General features: G+C 37.8%; 1 protein-coding gene across 3 annotated transcripts; it reads left to right on the top strand.

Annotated features, from left to right (window-relative positions):
* Nucleotides 1-387: 387 nt before the first annotated feature.
* On the top strand, nucleotides 388-20,907 carry LOC306873567 (cystathionine beta-synthase-like). 3 transcript variants are annotated; one of them, XM_079422963.1, is made up of 16 exons: nucleotides 388-467; nucleotides 988-1,112; nucleotides 3,024-3,279; nucleotides 4,165-4,271; nucleotides 4,556-4,690; nucleotides 4,983-5,062; nucleotides 5,137-5,341; nucleotides 6,260-6,351; nucleotides 8,393-8,518; nucleotides 9,213-9,297; nucleotides 9,455-9,560; nucleotides 9,824-9,901; nucleotides 13,618-13,752; nucleotides 13,919-14,027; nucleotides 14,110-14,194; nucleotides 14,686-20,907. In XM_079422963.1, the coding sequence occupies exons 3-16, from the start codon at nucleotides 3,041-3,043 to the stop codon at nucleotides 14,814-14,816; spliced, it is 1,713 nt and encodes a 570-aa protein (XP_079279089.1). In that variant the 5' UTR covers nucleotides 388-467; nucleotides 988-1,112; nucleotides 3,024-3,040; the 3' UTR covers nucleotides 14,817-20,907. The 3 variants fall into 3 exon arrangements, with proteins under 3 accessions (XP_079279089.1, XP_079279090.1, XP_079279088.1); XM_079422964.1 differs by lacking the exon at nucleotides 3,024-3,279; XM_079422962.1 differs by lacking the exon at nucleotides 388-467 and having other exon boundaries at nucleotides 627-1,112.
* Nucleotides 20,908-24,884: the final 3,977 nt, after the last annotated feature.

The following is a 24,884-nucleotide window of genomic DNA, read 5'->3' as shown; positions in this document are numbered from 1 at the left end:
GGAGGCAGACAAAGTTTTATATCACTACAAAAAGAAAATGAATTATGTTTGCCTTCGTAGTATGAGTAGGGATGTTATGAGGAAATCTTGCAGTCGTACTGTTAAAGATAATACAATAAAAACTTAAATCTTTAAGTACTATCTCAAAAATCATAAAATCTGATTTTTCCATACACCTTATTTATCCATTGTGACAGTGGCTCGAAATTAGCCATTAAATATCTCTTACATTTCAGCTATTTTGAGTTGTAGGCCAAATGTTTCACACATGTTTTTACAATAATAATTTTTTTTTGGACATTTCCCAACTTCTGATAGGAGGGCGAGCTACAGACGCCCTCGTTCCAGCCAATCAGATTGCGTACTTATTCCCAAATAAATGATGAACCCCGTTAAAATAAATGACGTGACGCAGGTACTTCTGTATGCGCAGCTGTTAAAGTGGACGGTCGGCGCTTATCATCAAGGTAAATGTGTTTTATAATCGGTGAATATCTGTAATGGACGTTGCAGTATGTGATCAGCAATATATTTGAGACAGAAATATATATATATATATATATATATATATATATATATATATATATATATATATATATAATAGAAAACATTTAGCTGCTTTGCATATGTTGAAATGTTTATTTGCAAAACGTCTTCTTTTTATTAGTATGTAATAATCAAAATCCTTTAATGCACCTAGCAGAAGAGAGAAAGATTTATTCACAACTGTGAAGATTTCTCTTCTCTATTTAAAACTAAACGTCATTTCCATCAATAACCATGAAATTAACTGCATTAATTAAAATCGAATTCACAAAAAGAGACAGTTTGTTGACTGACTGACATAATCACAATAACAAAAACTTTAAGAGCACGAGGTTTGTGATTTGCAGGTACATGATGGTTGCCTCGTGCTCGTACAGATTATCTAAAGTATGTTTCTGATATTTAATGAATGGTTCTGTAAGTCCTATAAGTGTTTTACAGGAAACTCTGCCTGGATGGGTTGTGAATGAAAGTGTTTAGTTAAAAGAGTTTCTGAGAGTGCATCCACTTTAAGCTTCCCCATACTTCTGACAGCCTGACACTTGCGTCCTAGACTGGATTACCAGGTGTGTATCAAAGTCACTTCAGTCCCCAATATTTGGAATTTACAGTCACGTGAATATTGTAATCAACCTCATCAGAGTCATATTTCCATTAAAACATTATACAGCTTGCTTGTTTAGACTGACAGAAGACTGAAGACATTTATATTTGATACTGTCAAAAGTGGGGCTACTACGGATCTGGCAACCCTGGTCCTAAAGAGTCACCACTCATACAGTAGAATTTTGTAATATTTATCTGTCTGTCTGACTATATATCTATCTGGTATCATTTGCTTTCAGGTAATATTTTGATATTTAATGCAATGAAAATGCAAGAAGTGAAGCTTAAGTGCCTAGAACTGATCAAATATCAATCTCAATCATGTTATTTCTAGATACACAAAGACCATCTGAACTTGAATTGTATTGTGGTCATTTCACATTAAAGCAGTCAAGCATGCTTGTTATGTTGTTGAGGCTCATATAGTTTTAACAGCTGGTGTATTTTATGCTTGGCTGCTTAGGTTATATATTAATGGTTCTCATTCTCCGGAATTAGCCTGATGGCTTCCTATGTCATTGTGGTGATGTTGAAGTGATGTAAGAGTGCTGCAGACCTGTGAACAAGCATGTTTAGCACTTTGGCTTCCATTGTCATGAATTCAGAATTCATTTTATTCTACACCATTACATAAGTAATGCATCCTTGTGATTTTTTTTTTTTTTTTTAACTTGTCTTAAAAAGGCAGTTGCTAAAATCTAAATGGAACAATAATTAAACAATTAAACATTAAATGTGAGTCCATCTTATCTACTCACTAGTCAATGTTACAGTCTAATTGTGTTAATAATCAAATCTATACTAACTCAGACATTCAGGGAAAATGTTTTTGAATAAAGACTGAAAGAGCTGGCGAATTTAATGGTGGTGACGTCGAAGTCATGTGACTATAGCCTACGTTTAGCATTTTTGTTTGTATTTAGTTTTCAAAATAGATAAAAGTTGTGTTCATTTGTGAAGATTATCTTGATAAATGCAAAAATGTGTAAGAAACAGAAACTGTTGTTAGTCACAGAACTTATTTTCTGCAATAATCCAAAAGCCAATTTTGGTTTGCCCTAAAAGTATATCTTCACTGCAGCAATCTATTGCTTTCTTGTTAATTCTGTGGATTTTACACTTTATCATTATGGGCTTTGATCTTTTAGCCATAGTTGGAACAAGTATAAAGTATAAAGACAGCAGCCTGGAAGTATTCCAGCTTCATAGTCTGTGGACATCTGACCTAATCCTATAATGTGCGAGCCCTGAATTGAGTTATATTTCATGTCTTCTTGCGCTTGAACGGACACAATTGTGTCAAAATACCTATCTGTACAAGTATACTTGAAAACATTTGGTTTTGTCTCAAGTGAAGACACAACCATTGAGAAAGAAATTGGATGTGTAGCCCTATAATAATTTTGGATTCATGCATTGTGTCTTAAAGTGACCGCAGTCTAATTTACCAACTGCTGTCTGCCTTAAATGTTAATAAAAAACAAAAACAATGCAGTGTTTCTAATTTTTCAGTTTCTGTATCTGATTCTGAACACCTACAAACCTGATTTTTTTCATGCCATTGCTTTTAATTTGCTTATTCGTTCCTGACTCAAAAGAAAACATTTAACTTGTATCTAGAATTGTGGTGTCATAATAAGCTTAGGCTATTTATTAGAAAACAGAATAACATGGATGAAATAACAAAACATGTATTTATTTATTTAGTTTGTGGTAGTGCCAGTTTTAGAATGTGCAGAACAGACATGTGATTTGGCTCTTTTGACTCGGGCTATTCAGGCTTTCTCAAGCAAACATCAAAGTTGTTTACAGAATTTAGCCTCTAATCTACAATCTAAAATGTGTTGTGAATAAATTCTCACACTTTACAGAGAACTATAGAGGAATCATGCCTTCAGTTCCATCCAACAAAGAGAACGACAGTCCTGCCTGCCCTTTTTCTGGCAAGAAGACCACTGGCAGGAATGGTGTTGAGAAGTTGGTTTCAGATAATGTAGACAGACCCCTGCAGTTGAATAGAGAATCTGGGGCCACTGATCCAAAATGGATTCGTCCTGACCTGCCAAGCAGATGTACCTGGAAACCAGGAATGTCTCTTGAAAATTCCCCTCACAAATACTTCCCCAGGTGATAATGCTTAATGATCTCTCACTTTTCAATTCTGAACTAAAATCACAAGATACTTTAAATCAAGTTACAGGGACACATGCGTAGAGAGCTGAGCCTACCAAAAAAGCATTTCTGTGTCTTTCTCCGGAATATTTCCGTATTTGGAAACTTATCAGCAAGATAAACATGTTTCACAATCATTGATTAGCTGTAATGGACTTTGCTCTGTTCAATCAACAATATATTTGTTACGGAAAAAAATAAATATAGAAGATATATAACATTAATTTAACAAAAGGAACATTTCCTTTTTAGGTTTTAGAATGTTCACGCAGTTAAGCAGATGCATTTTTGTGTATGTATTCATAAGTGCACATGACTTTCATTATTTTTATTTTAAACATTGTGGGGTTTTAGAAAATTATTTTATTATTTTGTTTAGTGACAGAGTCTGGTCCTTTATATTCACAGTTTCTAGATTGTAAAGTCACCAGGAAATAAAAAGACAATTCTTATTTTTATGAGAACATGAATATTATTAATATTTTTGGAGATAATTTTTGGAATATTGTAGTGTGCATATTATATAATATGTTCATATTATTATGTAAAAAATGAATGTGCCCTTGTAATCTTTAAGCAAAATAACTTCCCTTTCGTCTTGGAACATGTTCTTTTATCTGATAATGTGTTCACTGCTGAGAGTGCAGGACAAAAGGTGTCACTCACATGACAATGAACATCAAATGATCCAATCAATTCCTATATATTATTTTTATATTATTTTTAATTAACACTGTCACAAAATGACCTTTTTAACTTTAACTATAATTGTAACTATAGCTTCTTTCCCTGCAATATCCCTTTATGAGTGTTTATTTTTTCTTTCTTTAACCATTGCAGGACAAAAGCTGAGAAGATTCTGCCCAACATCCTGGACAGGATTGGAGACACACCACTGGTCCGCATAAACAAGATCTCTAAGACGTTTGGACTAAAGTGTGAACTTTGTAAGCGATTCGTTCACATTTCTACTTTTGAACAATTCTAAATCAGTTACTTTAAAAGTCAATATCTTTTACCACTGAAAGTGCGCTACAAGAAACCTCCTTGAAAGACAAAAAGAAAACTGAAAGATAAAGCAAGTATTGACCTTGAGTCCTTTGAAAGAGTTTTGACCTTCTTTGTGGCTTTAATGTTATATTTAAATCTATGAAATGGATGAAAGGCATTTATATAAATAACTTAAAGTTACTTTACAGTCATTTAGTTTTGTTTGTTGGTGTGTTTGCAGTGGCCAAGTGTGAGTTCTTTAATGCTGGTGGTAGTGTGAAGGACCGTATCAGTCTGCGTATGGTGGAAGACGCAGAAAGGGAAGGCATCCTCAAACCTGGAGACACCATTATAGAGCCCACCTCTGGAAATACAGGTAATCACACAGGACTCTTTTGTTGACTCTGATTTTGTTGAGACTTCATCTTTTCTGTTTTCTACATTCTTATTTCATTGTTTGTTGCTACAGTATGTGTGTTCTTCTCAAAATCTTCAACACTAGTTCACATACTGCATATGTTTAAAATCCAGTTCATAAATATGGTTAGAAAAGTGCATTGTAGTGGTCAATTTTGCAATGGAGAAAAGCAAATAAGTGGGTAAAATAATTTTTGCCCAGTGGAAAAAATTTGAGGTCTAAAGGGTTAAGTTATGTGCACTCTATGCAGGTATTGGTCTTGCATTGGCTGCAGCAGTGAAGGGTTATCGTTGCATAATTGTTATGCCTGAGAAAATGAGCATGGAAAAGGTAAGATTCTTTCCAGTTAGATCAAATGGGATTTGTTAACCCATCAAGAAGGTTAAACAGTAGTCTCTTCATAGGTTGATGTCTTGAGAGCTTTGGGTGCTGAGATTGTCCGAACTCCCACCAGTGCACGGTTTGACTCCCCTGAGTCCCATGTGGGTGTGGCTTGGCGCTTGAAGAATGAGATTTCTAACTCACACATCCTGGACCAGTATCGCAATCCCAGCAACCCCCTGGCTCATTATGACACCACTGCTGAGGAGATTCTGGAGCAGTGTGATGGTAGTAATTGTGTTGTTTCTCTCACTTTCTCGCTGTCTTTGTTCTCCTATCTTTTTCTGATTTTTATCATTAAAGCATAGCTTCCTCTCGCACCAGCTTCAAGGCTTTTTGTTGTCAGTAACATTAAAGGAATAGTTGACCCACATGCACTCACCCTCAGGCTATCTAAGATAGAGTTTTTCTTCAAGGGAACAGATTGGGAGAAATTTAGCATTACATCACATGCTCACCAATAGATCCTTTAAAACTGTTTTGGGCTATTTTCACTAGAAACGGTGCTTGATCCGTGCTCTTCTGATTTCTTGAGACAAAGTTTTCACTGGAGAAAGCCATATTATGCATAGAGGTCTCTATCTAGGCAAAAGCAATGTTAAATGTTAAAAGCAAATCTTAATGATGATTTGGGTAATACTTTATAATAAATGAATAATCATTAACAAACATAATATAATGTCTAACAGATCAGTTATATAATATCAGATCATTATATAATGTTTAACAGATTAGTTCATATATATTCATTAAGCTACAAGTGTAGTATCATTTCACAATGTTCAGCAAATCCTTAATTCATATAAAATTTAAATTGAAATAAGCTTTCAATTCATATGTGATCACGCATATGATAAACAGCTTATTAATGAGCATTTGAATGCTTACAAATGTCATTAAACTGGTGGTTTAAACTGATTAAAATATTAACCAATGCACTTTTTTTTTTACATTTACAAATGTTGTAAATATGTTACTCATTCATTGCAGAGGATCCACTGGTGAGCAAGTCATCCTAAATTTCTTCAAATCTGTTCCCATGAAGAACCAAATTCATCTACATCTTGGATGGCTTGAGGGTGAAGAGATTTTTAGTACATTTTCATTTTTGTGTGAACTATTCTTTTGACTCTTAACTCACCACAGGTAAAGTGGATATGCTGGTGGCAGGAGCCGGCACAGGTGGCACTATAACCGGCGTTGCTCGCAAACTGAAGGAGAAATGCCCAAATATTAAGGTAGACACTGATTGTCCCTGAGATCTGATGCACAGCAATTTTGTGAAATGTGCCTGTTTTGTAACAAACAGTAGCTACCACTTCAAATGTCAGCCAGAAAGAAAATAACTGGAAGAGTAAACCACATAATGTTAAATTGAGATAAAATCATATACCGTCATGGCCAAATTAGGGATGCTCATTTCGGTTGTTTTTCCTAACCGACAACAGACGCTCGTTAACCGATTATTAACCGTTAACCGACAAGATTATTTTAAAATTAGAACTGAATTAAATTAGAAAGAATAAGTGTCTGTGACCCATTAAAAATACTAACATTTGTTTTCCGGGGATTAATTTTACATGCGCAAAAAGCAACGAATAAATAGGCCTATACGAGAAATATATTTTCACTTAAATAATAATTTAAGAGAACGAAAGAAAAACTGTGCAACAAGTAGCCTATGCAGAGTTTCGGTTAATTTTTGTGCTTCGCGAAAGGAAACCATGACGTCAGAAAGCGGCATCCTATTTTTTTAGGTTTATTTTACAAAAGCGCAAAGATTTGTTTTTATTGTGAATGTACACAAATAAAAGCAAACCTTTTACCATTCCGATTATCTTCATGACTAAAAGGAGTAGCCTAGTTGCTTCCATTGTTGGAAGGGGAAAAAAAATTAAATCAAGTGATTGCTCCAGCGCCGCATGCGCGCACACAGTAAAGCCATCTACCTTGACAATGCAGCCTGTTCATTATCATTATAAAAAACAATCAGTCAAATATGTGGGGGAAAAACAAACAAAAAAACACTGATCAGTTTAAATATGTAGTAAAATCTGTGCCGTTAAGCGTTATCACCGTACCGCCGTGAAGTTATGCAAAATGTTTTATGTGGATATTAGAACGCGGGTGAAGGAGCTACATAAAAGGTAAATAATATTTTGGCATTCAAATACATCGCGAATACAGAAACTTTTTGTGGTTTGTCGTTTATATACATGTGGCTTATTTTAATCATGCAGCAAACCTTTTAAAATATTTTACACTCATTTTCTACAGGGTTCAGGTCAGAGGACTGGAATGGCCATAGCAGAAGCTTGGTTTTGTGCTCAGTGACCCATTTTTGTGTTGTTTTCAGGTTTGTGTTTGGATTATTTTACGGTTGGAAGATCCAAACATGGCCCATTATAAGATTTCTAACAGAGTCAGTCACTTATTGATTTTTTTTATTTGATAGAATCCCTGATGTCATGTGTCTAAACAGGACCTCCAGCAGAAATATAGGCCCACAACATCAAAAATACAGCAGTATCCCTGTTCACCAAACCCATCTTGAGTGTTTGCTGCTAAAAAGCACATTTTTAGTTTCATCTGACCATAGAAGCCAATTCTCCAGCTGTGGTCCTTGGAGAGTCTTTAGCCACTCAAACTCTCCTTCTCACCGTGCATTAGGACGATATAGACACATGTCCTCTTCCAGGCAGTTTCGTAAAATTTTATGTTTATTGGAAATTCTTATTATTGCCCTGATGGTGGAAATGGGAATTTTCACTGTTCTAGCTCTTTTCTTAAAGCCACTTCACTAATTTGTGAAGCTCAATTATCTTTTGCTGCACATCAGAATATATTTCTGTTTCACAGAAGGCCATGGCTGTATAATTTCATGTTCATAATCACCCTGGAGTGCTCAAAATTGTGAATATGAATGGGAATATACATTTTTTACTTATTTTTACTTATAAGAATTTCTAGGGGTGCCAATAATTGTGTCCAACGTGTATTTGAGAAAAACATTTATTTTTAATAATGATAATCCCCCCAATTTTAAATTCTTATTATCCAATGAAAGGTTAGATTTTTGTGAATTTTTAAAATAAAAGATCAAAAGGATTAACAATGCAGATACATTTTCACAGCCTTCTTTGATCATATTTACCAAGGGTGCCGATATTTTTGGCCATGACTGTAAATTGCAGTTTTATAAGTCACTCAGAAATTAAGTAGCCAGGCATCACTTGACTCCCATCTTGACTGATCAGAAGTGTGTTTGTGTTTTGGTAGATTGTTGGAGTGGACCCAGAGGGCTCGATCCTCGCTGAGCCTGAAGAGCTGAACCGGACTGATAAAACCCAGTATGAGGTGGAGGGCATCGGATATGACTTCATACCCACCGTCCTGGATAGATCTGTGAGTGACTCTACATAAGTGTGTAGGTTTGAATATAAGTCTAAAGTCCTTTATGAATTGTATATGACAGGGCTTTTCAGCTGACACATTTGAACATTACTTTTCTAAAAATGATATATGGATAATCAAGTAAACCCAAGTTGCTTCAGTCCAGTAAGTGTTCATCCTGAAATTTTATTAACAATATCAAAGTTATTCTCACATTTTACTAAAAGGCCTTTTACTTGCTAAAAAGTATAATCTAGCAATCAGATGACTAAAAGCATGTAGTAGATGTGCGCAAGAGGTTTTTCATGTTGATCATTTCAAGGACTTAGAAATGCCAATGTGTGTATCAAATGTGATAAAGAAGGCTAAAAATGTTGAAAGTATATTTTTCTATTCTAAAATAAATGTATACTATTAAGAGTATTTGGGTTTGGTTGGTTTGGTTTTGTTTTTTGTGTTGACGTTGTTTGCAGTAAAAGTGCAAATATTATACTCTCAAATTCATCTGAGTAATTTGACTCCTGAAAGGAAGAGTCCTGCTTTTTGATACCCACTTGTTTGTTGCAATAGTCTACTCACTGGTATTACTATTGTGTTCTTTACCAGAAGATGGCAGTAGATTTATAGTTTTGGCTCACAGTGTTCTACTGTTGAGAGACAGCAGGCAGTTCATGTACATATCACACATATTGTGTTTTTATTTCAGTTGGTTGACAAATGGTACAAATCCAACGATGAGGAATCATTTGCCATTGCTCGAATGCTTATAAGAGATGAAGGGCTATTATGTGGTAAGCACATTATCCTTTCATAACATGCACCCTAACGTCACACATTTTACATTTTACAGCATCTTAAATTGGGGCTTAATGTCTATGAAAAGTAATGTCATGATTGTAGTATATTTGTGTTTGTATATACCGCATTGTTTATGTTCTCTGTTGTCAGGTGGAAGCTCAGGCACTGTCATGGCGGCTGCAGTAAAGTTTGCCAAAGAGCTGAAGGAGGGACAGCGCTGTGTTGTGATTCTGCCAGACTCCATTCGCAACTACATGTAAGGAAAATCAGAGAGATGCACAAGAATTGGCTGCAAGCTTATTGAGCTTCAGTTTTTCCAAGGAACACAAAATAATTACATTTATTTCTTAAATGCACTGTAAGCCGCTTTAGTTGAAAGCATCTGCCAAATTTATAAATGTAAAATATTTCCTCGCCCTTGTTTGGCTTTTTTCCACAAAGACAACTAGCAACTAAGCTTGGCTCAGTCTGAAGCAATGGATGTTAATCATCATTTTGTGTTTCAAATTTACTCTAAAGGTCCAAGTTCTTGAGTGATAAGTGGATGTTCCAGAAGGGCTTTCTGAGGGTGGAAGACATCATGGTGAATAAACCCTGGTGAGCAGAATATCATTTTGTCACTTAAGATTTAGTGTGTATACGTGAGACTGGGGCTATTTGTCGCATTTTATTGGTAATTTATTTATTTGGCATTTTTAGGGTATATTTATTTTTAGAAGTAAATTTATGTCATTTATGTAATTTATCTAATGTAGGTATATAACTAAAGATGACATAAGAACATAATAACAGGACATGTTGTCACACTGTACACTGTAAAGGTTTGATATTGGCATTGATGGTTCGATGAAGAACCTTTAACATCCATACACTCTTAAAAATAAAGGTGCTTAAAAGGTTTTTCACAGCAATGCCATAGAAGAACAATTTTTGCTTCCACAAAGAACCATTCAGACAAATCCTTTCTTACCTTTTTATAATCTGAAGAACCTTCTTTCGCCACAAATAACCTTTTGTGAAAGAGAAAGGTTCTTTATGGAACCATTTAGACAAAAACGGTTCTTCTATGGCATCGTGAAGCACCTTTACTTTTAAGAGTGTAGAATCTTTCCATTGCACAAAAGGTTCTTTATAGTGGAAAAGGCTCTTTGTATTATAAAACTATTTTAAGAACTTTTTTAACTGATCTCTAAAAGGTTCCAATATATATAATTTTTAATATAATTTTTTTTTTTTTTTTTTTATGGCAACACTGAAAAAACCCTTTTGAAATTTTTCGGAGTGTATGGGGTAAGTTGCCACAATGCAATCTGTCATTTTATAAGCTATCCAGCACAATTTAAACAGTAACTGCAAAATAATTTATGCAACAGCACGACATTTAAGATGTATTCTACAAAAATATCAAACGATGGCAAATGTGGAAACTAATTCATGTTAAACATTTTAAATACTTTTTAAATCATGACCCGCAAATATGAAAAATACTCTTGTATTTTGAACAAATTTTGTCTTCATTTTATAGTTGACCCATTTATATATTTTTATTATGTTAAACACGACATACAAGATACAGAATAATCCAAATATATAATTCCCATATAGACTACCCTATAACATACCCCAGACCTCCATCCCATAGTGCCACAAATAAACCATAAATAAAATCAAACAAGAAAACAGAGATAATTAGATGGTATCTAGTCATTCTGTCCTGTTATGCCCAAATAAGAAAGGAAACTTCCCCAGAATTTGACAAACAAATCTTGCCTTTTTTTCAAACTAAATGAAATTTTTTCCAAAGGTATATAAGATGATACTTCTTTGATCCACATAGAAGTAGAAGGTGGTTTGGAATCTTTCCATCTCAAAGTTATACATTTTATGGCCGCTAAGAGGGCAAGCCTAACAAATCTCAAATTAAGCCCTTGTTGATCGAGTAATGGGATGTACCCTAAAAGAGTAAGTCTAGGCTCTCTAGGCACATTAGTGCCAGCAACTGTGGCAATGATCTCTAAGTCCTCTTTCCAATATACTTCCAAGTCAGGACAAGACCACAACATATGTAGGAGAGTCCCTCTATCCGCTTTACATCTAGGACAAAGCTCTGAATAGGAGCTTTTAAAGGAGTGCAGTCTAACTGGGGTATAATAAACTCTATGTATCACATTAAATTGAATCAGTTTATGACGAGTATTGATAGAGAGTGTCTGAGCATCCTTACATATTGTTTCCCATTCATCATCAATGAATGAGCACTCCAAGTCTTTTTCCCACTTAGATTTGACATCACAGATATTACCAGCCATCAACTGCAACAACTTGCCATAGAAAAATGAAATAAGACACTTAGGACCTTTTTTCTCAGACAAGATAGCCTCAAGAGGTGAAAAAGGGAGCTTGGATAAACGGCCACCTTGCTGGGTCTGAATGTAATGTCTAACTTGTAGGTATTTAAAGAAAAATTTAGAGGGAAGGATACATTTCTGTTATAGCTTCTCGAAAGACATGAGCGTGTCCTCCTCATAAAGTTTGTCAAAGGTTTGAATGCCTCGATCGTATCACTGTTTGGCTATGCAATCTTTAAGAGCAGGGGGTAGAAAAAGATTGTAATAAAAAACAGTGGATCCGAAGAGAGTCTGCTTGCAGTTCATCTTTTTTCTGAGGTCTGTAACAATTTTAGCGGTACCAACGATTAGTGGATTAGGGGTCAATTTCTTTAAACAGTTTATAGAAATAAAAGGTATTGCAGCAAGAGTTATACCCTGTACCTGGACCTTTTCTAATTGCTGCCATGCAGGGGGGGAAACAGATTTTGATTGCCAAATCCAGACTATGCGCAGCTGAGCTGCACAATAATATAAATAAAAATCAGGCAATTTGAGTCCACCATTCTGAAAAGGCATACACAGTGAACTCAATTTTACCCGCGGAACTTTCCCTTTCCATAAGAACCTAGAAATACTTCTGTGAAGATCTTTAAAGAAAGACTTTGGTAACACAGGAGGGAGCGCCTGAAACAAATATAACAATTTTGGCAGCACATTCATTTTTATAGAATTTACCCGGCCAATTAATGAAATAGGAAGAGATTTCCATCTATCTAAGTCCTTTTCTACTCTTTTAAGCAGGGGGGCATAATTTAAGTTGTATAATTGGGACAGATCTCTGGGTATTTGTAATCCCAAATACATGAATTTATCTGTATTCCAGACAAAAGGAAAATTGTTAAGGGACAATTGGGTAGCAGCTGTATTAAGAGGCACAGATACACTCTTATTCACATTCATTTTATAACCAGATATGATTCCGTACTCTTGTAATAACGCTGACAAAGCTGGTATAGAAGAATCATTTGTCAGATACAACATAATATTGTCTGCATATAATGAGATTACATGCTCAGATTGAAGGGCTGTAAAACCACTAATGATGTCATGTGAGCGAATTGCAATAGCTAAAGGCTCGATTACAAGAGAAAATAAAAGGGGAAACAGTGGACAAGCCTGCCTTGTGCCCCGCTCCAAAGAAAACTGAGCCGAAATCTCATTATTGGTCCGAATGACTGCTGTTGGGTGGTTATATAGCATTTTGACCATGTTAAGAAATTTAGGACCAAAATTCATCTTTTGAAGGACTGTAAATAAATAGGGCCATTCAACACGATCGAAAGCCTTTTCGGCATCTAAAGAGATAGCAATAACAGGAAAGTCAACCTGAGAGGCAGGGAAAATTACATTCAAAAGTCTCCGAACATTGTCAAAAAGAGATCGATTTTGAATAAATCCTGTTTGATCCATGTGCACCAACTGTGAGATAACTTTTTCTAATCTTAAAGCAATAATTTTGGCAAAAATCTTATAGTCTGAATTGAGTAATGAGATCGGCCTATAGGAGCCACATAAATGGGGGTCTTTACCAGGCTTAAGTAAGAGAAGTTGACCCATTTCTGAGGTTTTATTTTTATTTATTTATTATTATAATATAGGCCTATATTTTTTAATATAATGTTTTAGTTTGGAGAAAAAAAAAGAAAAATAATTATCTTTTCTAAAAAATAATTTCAGTTAAAATGTTTTTAAACTCTATAGAAAACACTTTATAAAAAAGCTCAAAATACATTTGAACTTTTCACACATACTGTGAATATGACAAATTCTCGGTGTGAAAGCTAGCCCCATTTTCCTTATATTAAATATATACTCCATTTATGAACATTGATACAATGTCTAAGTATTTAGAACCTTGTCATCATCTCGTTTTCGTTCATCATCATTTATTTTTTTATTCACCCTTCATTCAATATCTTCCAGGTGGTGGAATCTGAAATTACAGAGTCTAAACCTTTCTGCTCCACTAACTGTGCTGCCCACAGTCACATGCCAAAAAACCACCAAAATCTTGAAAGAAAAGGGCTTTGACCAGGCACCTGTCGTAGATGAATCTGGGTGAGCAATACATGCAACAATGTACATTTGAATCAACATTAAAATGGTGACAACCTCACCGTAATTGTCATCAGTACTTATTGTATTAAATCTATATTATCATTGTAATTGAAGATGATTAAAAGTGAGGAGTGGAATGCAGTTGTGTTTGGCTTGCTCTCTGCAGATTGATTCTGGGAATGGTGACCCTGGGAAACATGCTTGCCTCTGTGCTTGCAGGAAAGGTCAAGCCCTCTGACCCTGTCAGCAAAGTGCTCTACAAACAGTTCAAGCAGGTGAGCGCCATTCTTTTAGAAAGGATAGTTTGAGCTCACTCACTCCATCTGACATTACTTCATCCATTTTTGCTTGTTTTAGATTCGTCTAACTGATAATCTGGGAAAGCTGTCTCGGATCTTGGAAACAGATCATTTTGCCCTGGTAGTCCATGAGCAGATACAGTGTGAGTGTTTATTCTGACATATTGAAGTCCTTGTGTGGATAATATGCTCTCAATTGTTTTACAAAAGCGCATTAGCTATGTTTGCAAGGTAAATTCAGATTTAGGAAAACTAAAGGAAAAAAAAAGACACATTTTTAACTGCTGTTTTTTTTTCTTCACAATTTGCTTTTTAAAAACGATTATATCCATTATGCTTCTTCCATATTACAAATGACTGGCAAGCCAAGTTTTCAGAAATGTTGATGTGTTTTTTTTTCTGAAGCTTCTGAAGTTTTTGGTATATGCTGCACAAAAATAGTTTTGACTTGTGAAGATATGTTTCCACTATACTGCTTAATTATTGATTAATCCTGATGTGACCCCTTTCAAGTGCAGCCAGAGGCAGTTTTTTAATCTTTGTATCTATGAGGCCTTTTCCTCCTGATCCCATACACTCTTATTACTGAGAGGATGATGAGATGTTTGCCTGAATTTCTGCTGTTTTTTTCCAGATCTGACAGATGGATCTTCCACTCAAAAGCAAATGGTATTTGGGGTGGTGACAGCCATCGATCTCCTCAATTTTGTGACAGCTCGAGAGAAAAGAGAGAGATCTATGTCAGAATCAACAGATGAATACTGAAGACATTAGAGCACTTCCTGCCTCAAGCTGAATGCAATGCACTACAAAGAATCATAATGTTAGTGATATAGATGTCATATGGTTATTACACCTAAATTTGGGCGGTAGGGTTGGGGGGCATTGCTTCTTAATATTATGTTTCTTGCTTATCTGTTTCTTAGCCAATAATTATGTAAACGTTTACAAATGTTGTTAACAATTATTAAATGGTAACAAATAACGTTTAAAGGCAAAACAGGGTCTAAAATTATGTTTTTACCAAGAATTTACATCACTGGATATAAATAGTTGTTACTGGCCATGGAAGTGTATTTTTCATTGTATTATTCCAAAACTATTTGTTTTAGTCAATGTGACAATTATTGTGGTTTGTTTTCTTGCATATTTTTAACAAATAGTGCTGACAAAGAGTCTCGCTGTATTATGTGCTAAAGCTGCATCTGTGACAAAAAAAGAAAACGTGATTGTTTCATTTTGGTTGCTTAATGTGAGAAATATTTTAACATATATGTCACCACATGCAATTCTGCAGGAACAAATTGAAGGCACCCTGGAAAAACCTCTGATGGCAAATTTTCCACTGAGGTAAAAGTTGTTACAAGTTATAAAGCAATCCTTCTCCTGGAGGGCCACTTTCCAGGAGAGCTTAGTTCCAGTACAACTGCTTGGAAGTTTCTTGTGTTCTTTCTTAAAGACCTTGTTTAAGTGTGTTTTATTGGGGCTAGAACTAAACTTTGCTTAAAAGTGGCCCTCAAAGACCAGGGCCTGTATTCTTAAAGATTCTGAAAATCCTCTCAGAGAGCTCATAATTTATCTTAAAAATTTCTAACTAGGAGTCTTAGCTTAAAAGTGATTCAGGACCAATCTGAGAGCAACTCTGAGCGAGGAAAAGACAAAAACTTTTATCTTAGGAGGCGGGGCTGACCCCGTTGCTAGCTATGACACAGGCCGTTTCTCAAAGTGAAGGCTGCATCCCTCGGAGGTCGCATTTGTAGGCTGCATACATCATAAAGATCATCTCATTTTAGAACATTAAGGACCGGTTTCACAGACGGGGCATAGCTTAAGCCAGGACTAAACCTTAGGTAAATTAAGATATTTAAGCAGCTTTTATAAAAATGTCTTAGAAGAAAACTTTACAGGTGTTCATCTTGAGACAGAACAATGCCACTGACATATTTTAAGATATGTCAGAGCAAGATATTTTCAGTTGAGACAGCTCATACATGCATTTTAGTCTGGGACTAGCCTTATACCTTGTCTGTGAAACCGGGGGTAACAGTTATAAATTTGACCATTATTCTTAGTTAAGCATAAATTGTAATATGCTTATGACTCGCGAATATAATGCTCAGTTAACTGAAATAAACCAGGCTTGATGACGTATGCAGCCTGCAAATGCGACCTCCGGAGGATGCAGCCTTCCGTTTGAGAAACGGTCACAATCTTTTGAAGACTGATTGGTTGGTTGTCCAAGAAGGAAATAACAGAGTGCTTTTAAGAGTAGGGTCTATTATAAGCCTTCATTTTTAAATTACAGCTGTATTTTTTCCTGTTTTACTGTACTCTCTCTCACACACACACACATTGTACCGTGCCCTTCATAACTATTGGAACAGTAAAGACAAAATTGCTCTGTTGGCTGCAGAGTCAAGACATTTGCAAATATGATTAAAAGATGAATATGAGACAAAACTACAGAATGTCACATTTTATTATTAGCCGTTTCAACACATACATGTTTTACCAAATACAAAGAACAGCACTTTTAGAGTTCATCCCACTCATTGATGTGAGCATAAGTATTGGGACAGTTGAACATAAGGCAGATATAAAAGATTAAAAGCTATTATTTAGTTGCAGATCCCTTGCTCACAATCACAGCAGTGAGTCTGTGACCCATAGACATCACCAGACTCTTGGCCTCATCCTTTGAAATGCTTTTCCCAGCCTTTAATGCAGCCAATCCCAATTGTTTGTTTTGGGGAGTTTCTGCCTATACTCTCCTCTTCAGCTAGTGAAATTCATGTTCAATCGGATTTAAATCTGGAGATGGACTTGGGCAATCTAAGACTTTCCATTTCTTTGCCCTTATAAATTCATTGACTGAACTGGCAGGGTGTTTTGGGTCATTGTCCTGATGCAATATGAAGCACTTCCCAATGAATCTGGTGGCATTTTCTTGAATATTGGTAGGCAAGATGGTTTTGTACCCTTCCAAATTCATTCTGCTACTGTCATCATACATTAAGTCATCAGTAAAGTTGAGAGGGCCTGTTCCAGAGGCAGCCATGCATGCCCATGCCATAACACCACCTCCGCCATGCTTTACAGATGAGGCTGTATGCTTGGGATCATTGCAGTTCCCTTTTTTGCTTTCCCATCACTTAGATAAAGGTTCATCTTTGTCTCATCGGTCCATAAACACAGTCCCCAAACTCTTCTGGCTCACCTTTGTGCTTTTTTGCAAACTCTAGTCTTACCTTTCTATTTTTGGTGCTGGTCAGAGGTTTGCATCTTGCTGTGTAGCATCTGTAATTCTGTGTCAAAGTCTCCTGAGGACAGTAGATTGTCAGAGCATCACCCCAGCTTTCTGGAAGTTGTTGGTGATTTTACAGACACGTCTTTTAGGGTTCATTTTCATAGCTTTTATGATTTGTCTGTCATCAACTACTGTTGTTTTCTCAGCCGATCAGGTAGTTGTTGGTTGCTGGTGTCGTTGGTGGTTTCCAAACTCTTGATTTCTCCATGCCCTTTGTTTTTGCTAGTGCTCTAACTGACTTCCTCTTTTCTTTTAGCATCCAAATTGCTTGCTTTTCTCTCAAAGTCAGCTCCCTCGTCTTCATCCTGGTTTGTGTGTGTCATCATCGAATGCAAGATGCTTTCGGTTAAGATGCTTTCTGAATTACTTTTTTCTTCACTAGGATCGTAAGAGGAAACATCTATATTTCTGAGAATTTTCTTAGAATTTTGTTATTAGGAGCAGCTCTTTCATGAATATGGGCCCAGGTTTTGTCATAAACATTTATAACATTTAATTTGAATCACTTCATTTGTGTCACTTTTATCAGTGAGGGCCAGGTTAATCAATGTGATGTTGCATTAACAACCCCACTGAAGGCAAGTGGCTTTGGCACAAAGTGTTAAACCAAATTGTTCAGGGTAGAGTAGATGTTGGTGTAGTTCATAAAAACTAGTTTACCAGCATGATTGTTGAATGTTGTTTCTAAATTTTCTTTCTTTACTCTAGCCTTTGTATTGCATTGTACAAAAAAGTTGGTACAGTGGTATATTACAAAGAATAAATTAAATACTATTTTAAAAATCCTTTCCTAATTGAATTTGTCGCAGTAAATGAACAATGGAAGGGTGGACATTAACAGCACTTAGACAGAGTTTTTGACAATACTGATACCTACATGCAAGACACTGATGTACACAAAATATCCTTTCTTTCCTTATGCTCTTGTAATAGTTGCGTTCATGCTGCAGTCCACTGAGAAAAAGCTTCCAACAAAAGCTGCTGACTGAGCTGAACCCTGGTCAAAGATTAAACCACCCATCCGGTGGCCTGGTCACCCATCCTCACGCCAGTGGCTCGGCTGGGGTCTGTTTGCCAAGGTTGTTGAGTCTGTGGTATGGAAAAAGGGCCTTGCTGGTGGTTTAGAGTTAAGCCTCACCAGCGTGCCAGGTGAAGCCCCCAGGATTACCCTAATGCTGCCACACGGACCAGAGGGGAAGTCATTATGTCTGCCATCGGCGTTATGGCTTCAGAGCTACATTGGTCAGACTGATAGTAGATGAGTTAAGTACTCTGCTTAGCCATCTCACTGTACATGTGTATGTGTGTCAGTGCACTTCCTCCTGAGACCCAGCTATGGAGTTTTTGCCTCTGTAGTGGATATTTTATTTAAGTGAATTTCTCTGAGACCTCACGTCACAGTTTTAAGTCTGGATGTCCTGTACAGAGCACATTCAGGGCTTTTTAGAGATACTTAATGTTTGGATGTTTCACCATGACCACACCCTCTCCTAGGTCTTTAAAGATGGCTAAATTTAATTTAGTGAAAAATTTGGCATCCTTATGGAAATATTATATTTTGTAATTGTCATTTAATTCTGAATAATTTTCAAATTGTTTGTCATAAAGCAACATCTCAGGAAAATGTTATGGGTTTTCAAATTCAAATATGACTTCCTGTTATGAAACAGGACATCATTTCATACATGTCCACTGTAGAGGACACCAGGACTAAAAGCATGCTTATTATGCATTTTGGGAGACATAACAATTGAATAGGAAAGTAAATTATATATAAATTTCTTATGAAATATTAGATATTATGAAAATCTGGCCAATTATTACTCCCATTATGATAATTCTTTTTTCAACATGCTGTCCCAACAACAACACATTAATATGCAAATTAGATGCAGCGTATTGATACACTGTGTTTAATGGGAAAACCAGTTTATGGACATTTTTACACACATATTGCATATTTTTTTATATATAAAATCATTTTGTTATATATTTTCTGAAAAAGGAGAGGTGGTGATTTAGATAAAAAACTGCTACAGAGAGAATCTTTTTGGATTTTTGAACTCAACAGTCTTTTCCCGAAAGGGATGAATGAAGAGATAAACTATTCATGTTTTCTGTAAATATTTCCTTTTTAAGAGATTAACATTGTTAACTTTTCTATAAAAGGGATTGTGTTTCTACCTGCTCTCTGGGTCTGGGCTGAAGCTCCTCCCATTGCACATGTTACTTGTTCCCTGATTACCTACTGAGTACTAATTGACTGCATGTCTGGTGTTGATTCATTATGAGCATTGAGAATAGCTGGATGGCTGAAACGTCTGCTCTTGCTCTATTAAAATATTTGATTCTTTTTGTAAAAGACTTTGTCTAGTTTTTGAGAGTGCGAACCATCTACAGTCTCTTCTATACTTTATTGGTTTCCACGCACCTGGACTTACCATTAGCCTTCATCTGAGCGCAACAGTATTTTCTTGTCTTCTGAGTTATATATTTTCTAACATAGTTGAGAATCATCCTTAAACAACGTTTAGTATAAAAAAATCCTGAAACCTAAAAATTGATTGGTGTTTAAAAAAAAAATCCCATTGTATTTGCCTTTTTTCTGTCTATTCATGCCATTTTATGTTTTTTGTTTTACAGAGGACAAATAATAAAATATGAATAAAATATAATTTTTCAAAAATTGTATTTTTCCATTTTTTTCTCACGCTTTAAACAATGTAATGACATTGCTCAATCACAAAGTTTTTTTGTGTGTGTGTGTGTGTGTGGGGGGGGGGGGGTCTCAGGAGGATATTGTCACGTATCCTGTGGGTGTGCCCTGGTTGGCCACCAGATGTCACTGTCTTGTCTGAGCACATGGGTTTGTGTTGTGATTGTTCCATGTGTTCCCCCGGCTGATTGTTTGACCCCGCCCTCCTTGTTATTCCCTAATTGTCTCAGCGTGTACACCTGGTGCCTCCTCGTTTGTCTCCTTTAAATGATCCTGGTGTTTGCAGTCCTGTTCGGCCACGTTGTCATATGTTCTTGGTGCAGTAAGTCATGTCTGTTTTCTAGTCCTCGTTTTTGCATTGCTCTGTCAGTCTGTTTTTCCCCTCGGGGTAATTTATGTTTCTGTTTTGTTTGTTTTTATAATTAAAACCACCATTTCCCTGCACTTGAGTTCTCGCTTCATTTGCACTGCACGTATCATGACAGAACGTGGCCGACATCAGAGAACTCAGCGGGGAATGGATTCTTCCCATCCTCCAGCCCCTAACGTGAGGAACCCCACTTTTTTACGGATCCTCCAGGTCAGGACGCTGCACTCTCTCCGTCAGAGGGGCACTGACGTCAGGATGTTTGCCTGGACGTTTTGTGAGGCAGCAGAGGGTTTGGGATACAACGAGGTGGCTCTCAAGGACTTCTTTAACCTTGCCCTTGATGAGCCCCTCGATGAGGAGTGGATGAGGGAGCTAGACCACTTGACTTTTGGGGAATTGGTGGAGTTTTTGACGCTTCTCCAAGCGGCGGTGCCCGCTCACAGCGCTCCCGAGGCGGCGGTGCCCGCTCACAGCGCTCCCGAGGCAGCCGTGCCCGCTCACAGCGCTCCCGAGGCGGCGGGGCCCACTCACAGCGCTCCCGAGGCGGCCGTGCCCGCTCACAGCGCTCCCGAGGCGGCGGTGCCCGCTCACAGCGCTCCCGAGGCGGCGGTGCCCGCTCACAGCGCTCCCGAGGCGGCCGTGCCCGCTCACAGCGCTCCCGAGGCGGCGGGGCCCACTCACAGCGCTCCCGAGGCGGCCGTGCCCGCTCACAGCGCTCCCGAGGCGGCGGTGCCCGCTCACAGCGCTCCCGAGGCGGCGGTGCCCGCTCACAGCGCTCCCGAGGCGGCGGTGCCCGCTCTCAATCCCCTAGTGGTGGCCGAGGATGCCGCAGCGGCGCCCCGCTCCCGGAGACGGAGGAAGAGGCGGAGGAAGGCCTTCTCCGTCCCACAAGGCCAGGAGACTACCCAGGAGCTCACTGCTGGCCAGGAGGTCGTGCCAGAGCCACCCGTGCTCCTCGCCCTGCCGGCGCCACCCGTGCTCCTCGCCCTGCCGGCGCCACCCGTGCTCCTCGCCCTGCCGGCGCCACCCAAGCGCCTCGCCCTACCGGCGCCACCCAAGCGCCTCGCCCTGCCGGCGCCACCCAGACTCCTTGGCCTGCCGGCGCCACCCAAGCGCCTTGCCCTGCCGGCGCCACCCGTGCTCCTCGCCCTGTCGGCGCCACCCAAGCGCCTCGCCCTGCCGGCGCCACCCAAGCGCCTTGCCCTGCCGGCGCCACCCAGACTCCGTGCCCTGCCGGCGCCACCCGAGCTCCTCGCCTTGCCGGTTCTATCCGAACTTCTCGCCCTGCCGGCTCCACTCGAGCTCCTTACCCTGCCAGAGGCCGTTCCTGAACTCACTGCCTGCCCTGTCACGGCCACAGAGGCCTTTTCTGAACTGACTGTCTGCCCTGTCACGGCCACAGAGGCCGTTCGTAAACTCACTGCCTGGCTTGTCCCTCCGGCCCCACCCTGGCAGTGCGCTGGGGTTCCTGTTGGGCCGGAAACCCCCTGGTCCGTCCCTCCGGATCCGTCCTGGTCTCCTGCTCGGCCTTGGTCTGCGGGCCCCCTGCCTCTGCACGGGCCTGGCCCACCATCCCTCCCCCTGATCTGTCTCTTGCCCACCTCCCTTCTTGACATTTTGTATTTTCATTTTTCAGGTTTTTGTGTGTTCTTAGTGTTGCAGGTGGAGCATCTGGGAGCTGCTCCTTTGTTGGGGGGTAGTGTCACGTATCCTGTGGGTGTGCCCTGGTTGGCCACCAGATGTCACTGTCTTGTCTGAGCACATGGGTTTGTGTTGTGATTGTTCCATGTGTTCCCCCGGCTGATTGTTTGACCCCGCCCTCCTTGTTATTCCCTAATTGTCTCAGCGTGTACACCTGGTGCCTCCTCGTTTGTCTCCTTTAAATGATCCTGGTGTTTGCAGTCCTGTTCGGCCACGTTGTCATATGTTCTTGGTGCAGTAAGTCATGTCTGTTTTCTAGTCCTCGTTTTTGCATTGCTCTGTCAGTCTGTTTTTCCCCTCGGGGTAATTTATGTTTCTGTTTTGTTTGTTTTTATAATTAAAACCACCATTTCCCTGCACTTGAGTTCTCGCTTCATTTGCACTGCACGTATCATGACAGATATGCTACAGAACTATTACTGCCATTAAACTATTACTTTTCATTGTCCATACAATGAAAGTCAAAGGGGTCTAAACATTTCAAGTTTCAAAATCATATAAAGTCTATATGAATACTTCCTATGGTTATTCATTCTCAGATCAAATTACTGATCAACTTTCAAAGCTTAATATACACATATGCTCTGTTTTGCCAGTGAGAATTTGTGCAATATTCATCTTTGAATATTTCATTTTATTTGCTCATGGTTCTGAAGGTTTGCCCCTATAAAGTCTACTGTATCATATCTGATATGACAAATAAGCCTTCTAAATGATTAACATGATCAAAACTTTGCTGAAAAAAATTTGTTGCACACAATCCAGCAAATGCTTTCTGGTGTCTTATATGTTTTTTTTTAGCAAGTATACAGCCTTTTAGTATCGTTGTACAGACATCCATCTTCAGGTCATGGTTCACGTGTCTTTTTGCTGTGAAATCTTTACTGATTTTTACAAAGTAAACATAAGAATAATGTTGATACTGTATTATTTAAAGATGAACATTTCCTAGACTGAAGCAACTTTTTGTTTACATGATTATCCATACATATATTTTTTTTTAGAAGTAGAAGAATCATGTTCAAATGTATCAAATATGATCCATCAGCCTTTTGAGGAACAATTTATTTGACTGTTACCGAAACAGTCACAACCAAAACATGTCATTATTGTTTCGGTAGTGACAAAAGGGAATACATAATTCTTTATTTGCGGGAAATAAACAATTTTACAACAGCTAGGCAATTTTTTATATTTTAATGTTTTAGTAGGGTTTTAGTGTGCAAGTTAAAATGTAGTCACTATAAAAATATTACTGTCACTACTGAAAATGTACTGTCACGACTGAAACATGGGATGTTTTGTCAAAAAATAAAGTATATAAAGTAACTCTCTAAAAATAGAATATGAGAATCAACTGCACAATAAATAGAAATGGGTATCACCGATACTATACAATTTTCATACAAAATTTGTGGAAAAATAAAAAAATTCAAGATGTTTCCAACTCTGACATTGAACCAGTTCTGTTGAATAGCCTATATATGTTAACTGTGAAGTGTGAAGCTTAATAAAATATATTTTTAAATCCAATATAGATTTAATTTCAACCTTCATATCAATCTTCAACCAAAACATATTTCAAAATGTATTTCAAGGTGAAGACAATACATTTCCAACCTTACAGTAGAATGTGGATGGAGATCAAAAGTATCCATTATTTAAAAAAATATTAGAATTGCATTCTAAAATTACAGTAGAGTAACAGGAATATGACTATATTAATATTTATATAACGTATAGAAATATAAGGAAGATAACAGCTCAAGTTTATTTATTTGCTTATGCACATTACTATTACATACCATCCCACGTCTAGGGATGGGAAGGAGTAATAAAGAAAATGGTGGCGGAATGGAGGGAGATTTTGACTTCTACTGACTCACACGCAACACCATAATCGATACAAAACAATATAAGATTTATTGAACACAAGGAAGCAAACAGAACTTCAGGAGGGGTCAAGGCCAACATAGCAAACAGAACATACCAACTCTCAAAAGCAAATTTACCTAATCTAACAAATAAAAGTACAAAATCCTACCCTACCTTCCTTACTATCCTTAAACAGAAGAAAAAGTATAGACAAAATAAAATGGCAACCACCTCCCTACAGCTTCCCTCAAAGAAAAAAAAAAAACTTAAGTCTTAATAAAAAAATTAAATAAAAAAAAAACACGTTTGGGCTAAATGAAACCTCCCACAAGAGGATTAAAAAGCTTTCAACACTTGTCAACAACAGATTAACCACAAACACAAAAGAAAAAGTCAGCATAAGGGACTCTTGCTCCAAGCCTCCACACATCTCAGCTCTGCCTTTTATCTCCCAAACATTTCGTCTGATGGACCAATCAGGAGAGTGCAGTCATCTACTAATTGAACTCCACCTGTATCCACTCCATCCTTATCAACCAGCGAGAGATAGAGATAGAGATAGAGATAGAGAGAAAAACAAACAGAGCACATACACAAAAAGGGACACTCCCACTTATACAAGTCCTGGGATGTAACACCCCCACCACCAGTTTACAAACCAAAAAAAAAAAAAGTTTGTATACAATAACACCTCCAGAATACATTTAGCTTTCCACTGAATGGACCCTAGACAGGGCATTGGCCACAACATTCTCGGAGCCTTTTTTATGGCGAATATCAAGATTGTTTTCTTGGACCATCAGGGACCACCGCATCAGTCTCTGGTTTGAATTAGCCATTCTTGACAGAAAAACAAGATGGTTA

The sequence above is a fragment of the Barbus barbus genome, assembly GCF_936440315.1.
Source record: "Barbus barbus genome assembly, chromosome: 8".
Classification (NCBI taxonomy): domain Eukaryota; kingdom Metazoa; phylum Chordata; class Actinopteri; order Cypriniformes; family Cyprinidae; genus Barbus; species Barbus barbus.
The sequence above is the reverse complement of the archived record's forward strand: the minus strand, read 5'-3'. Positions and strand labels throughout refer to the sequence as shown.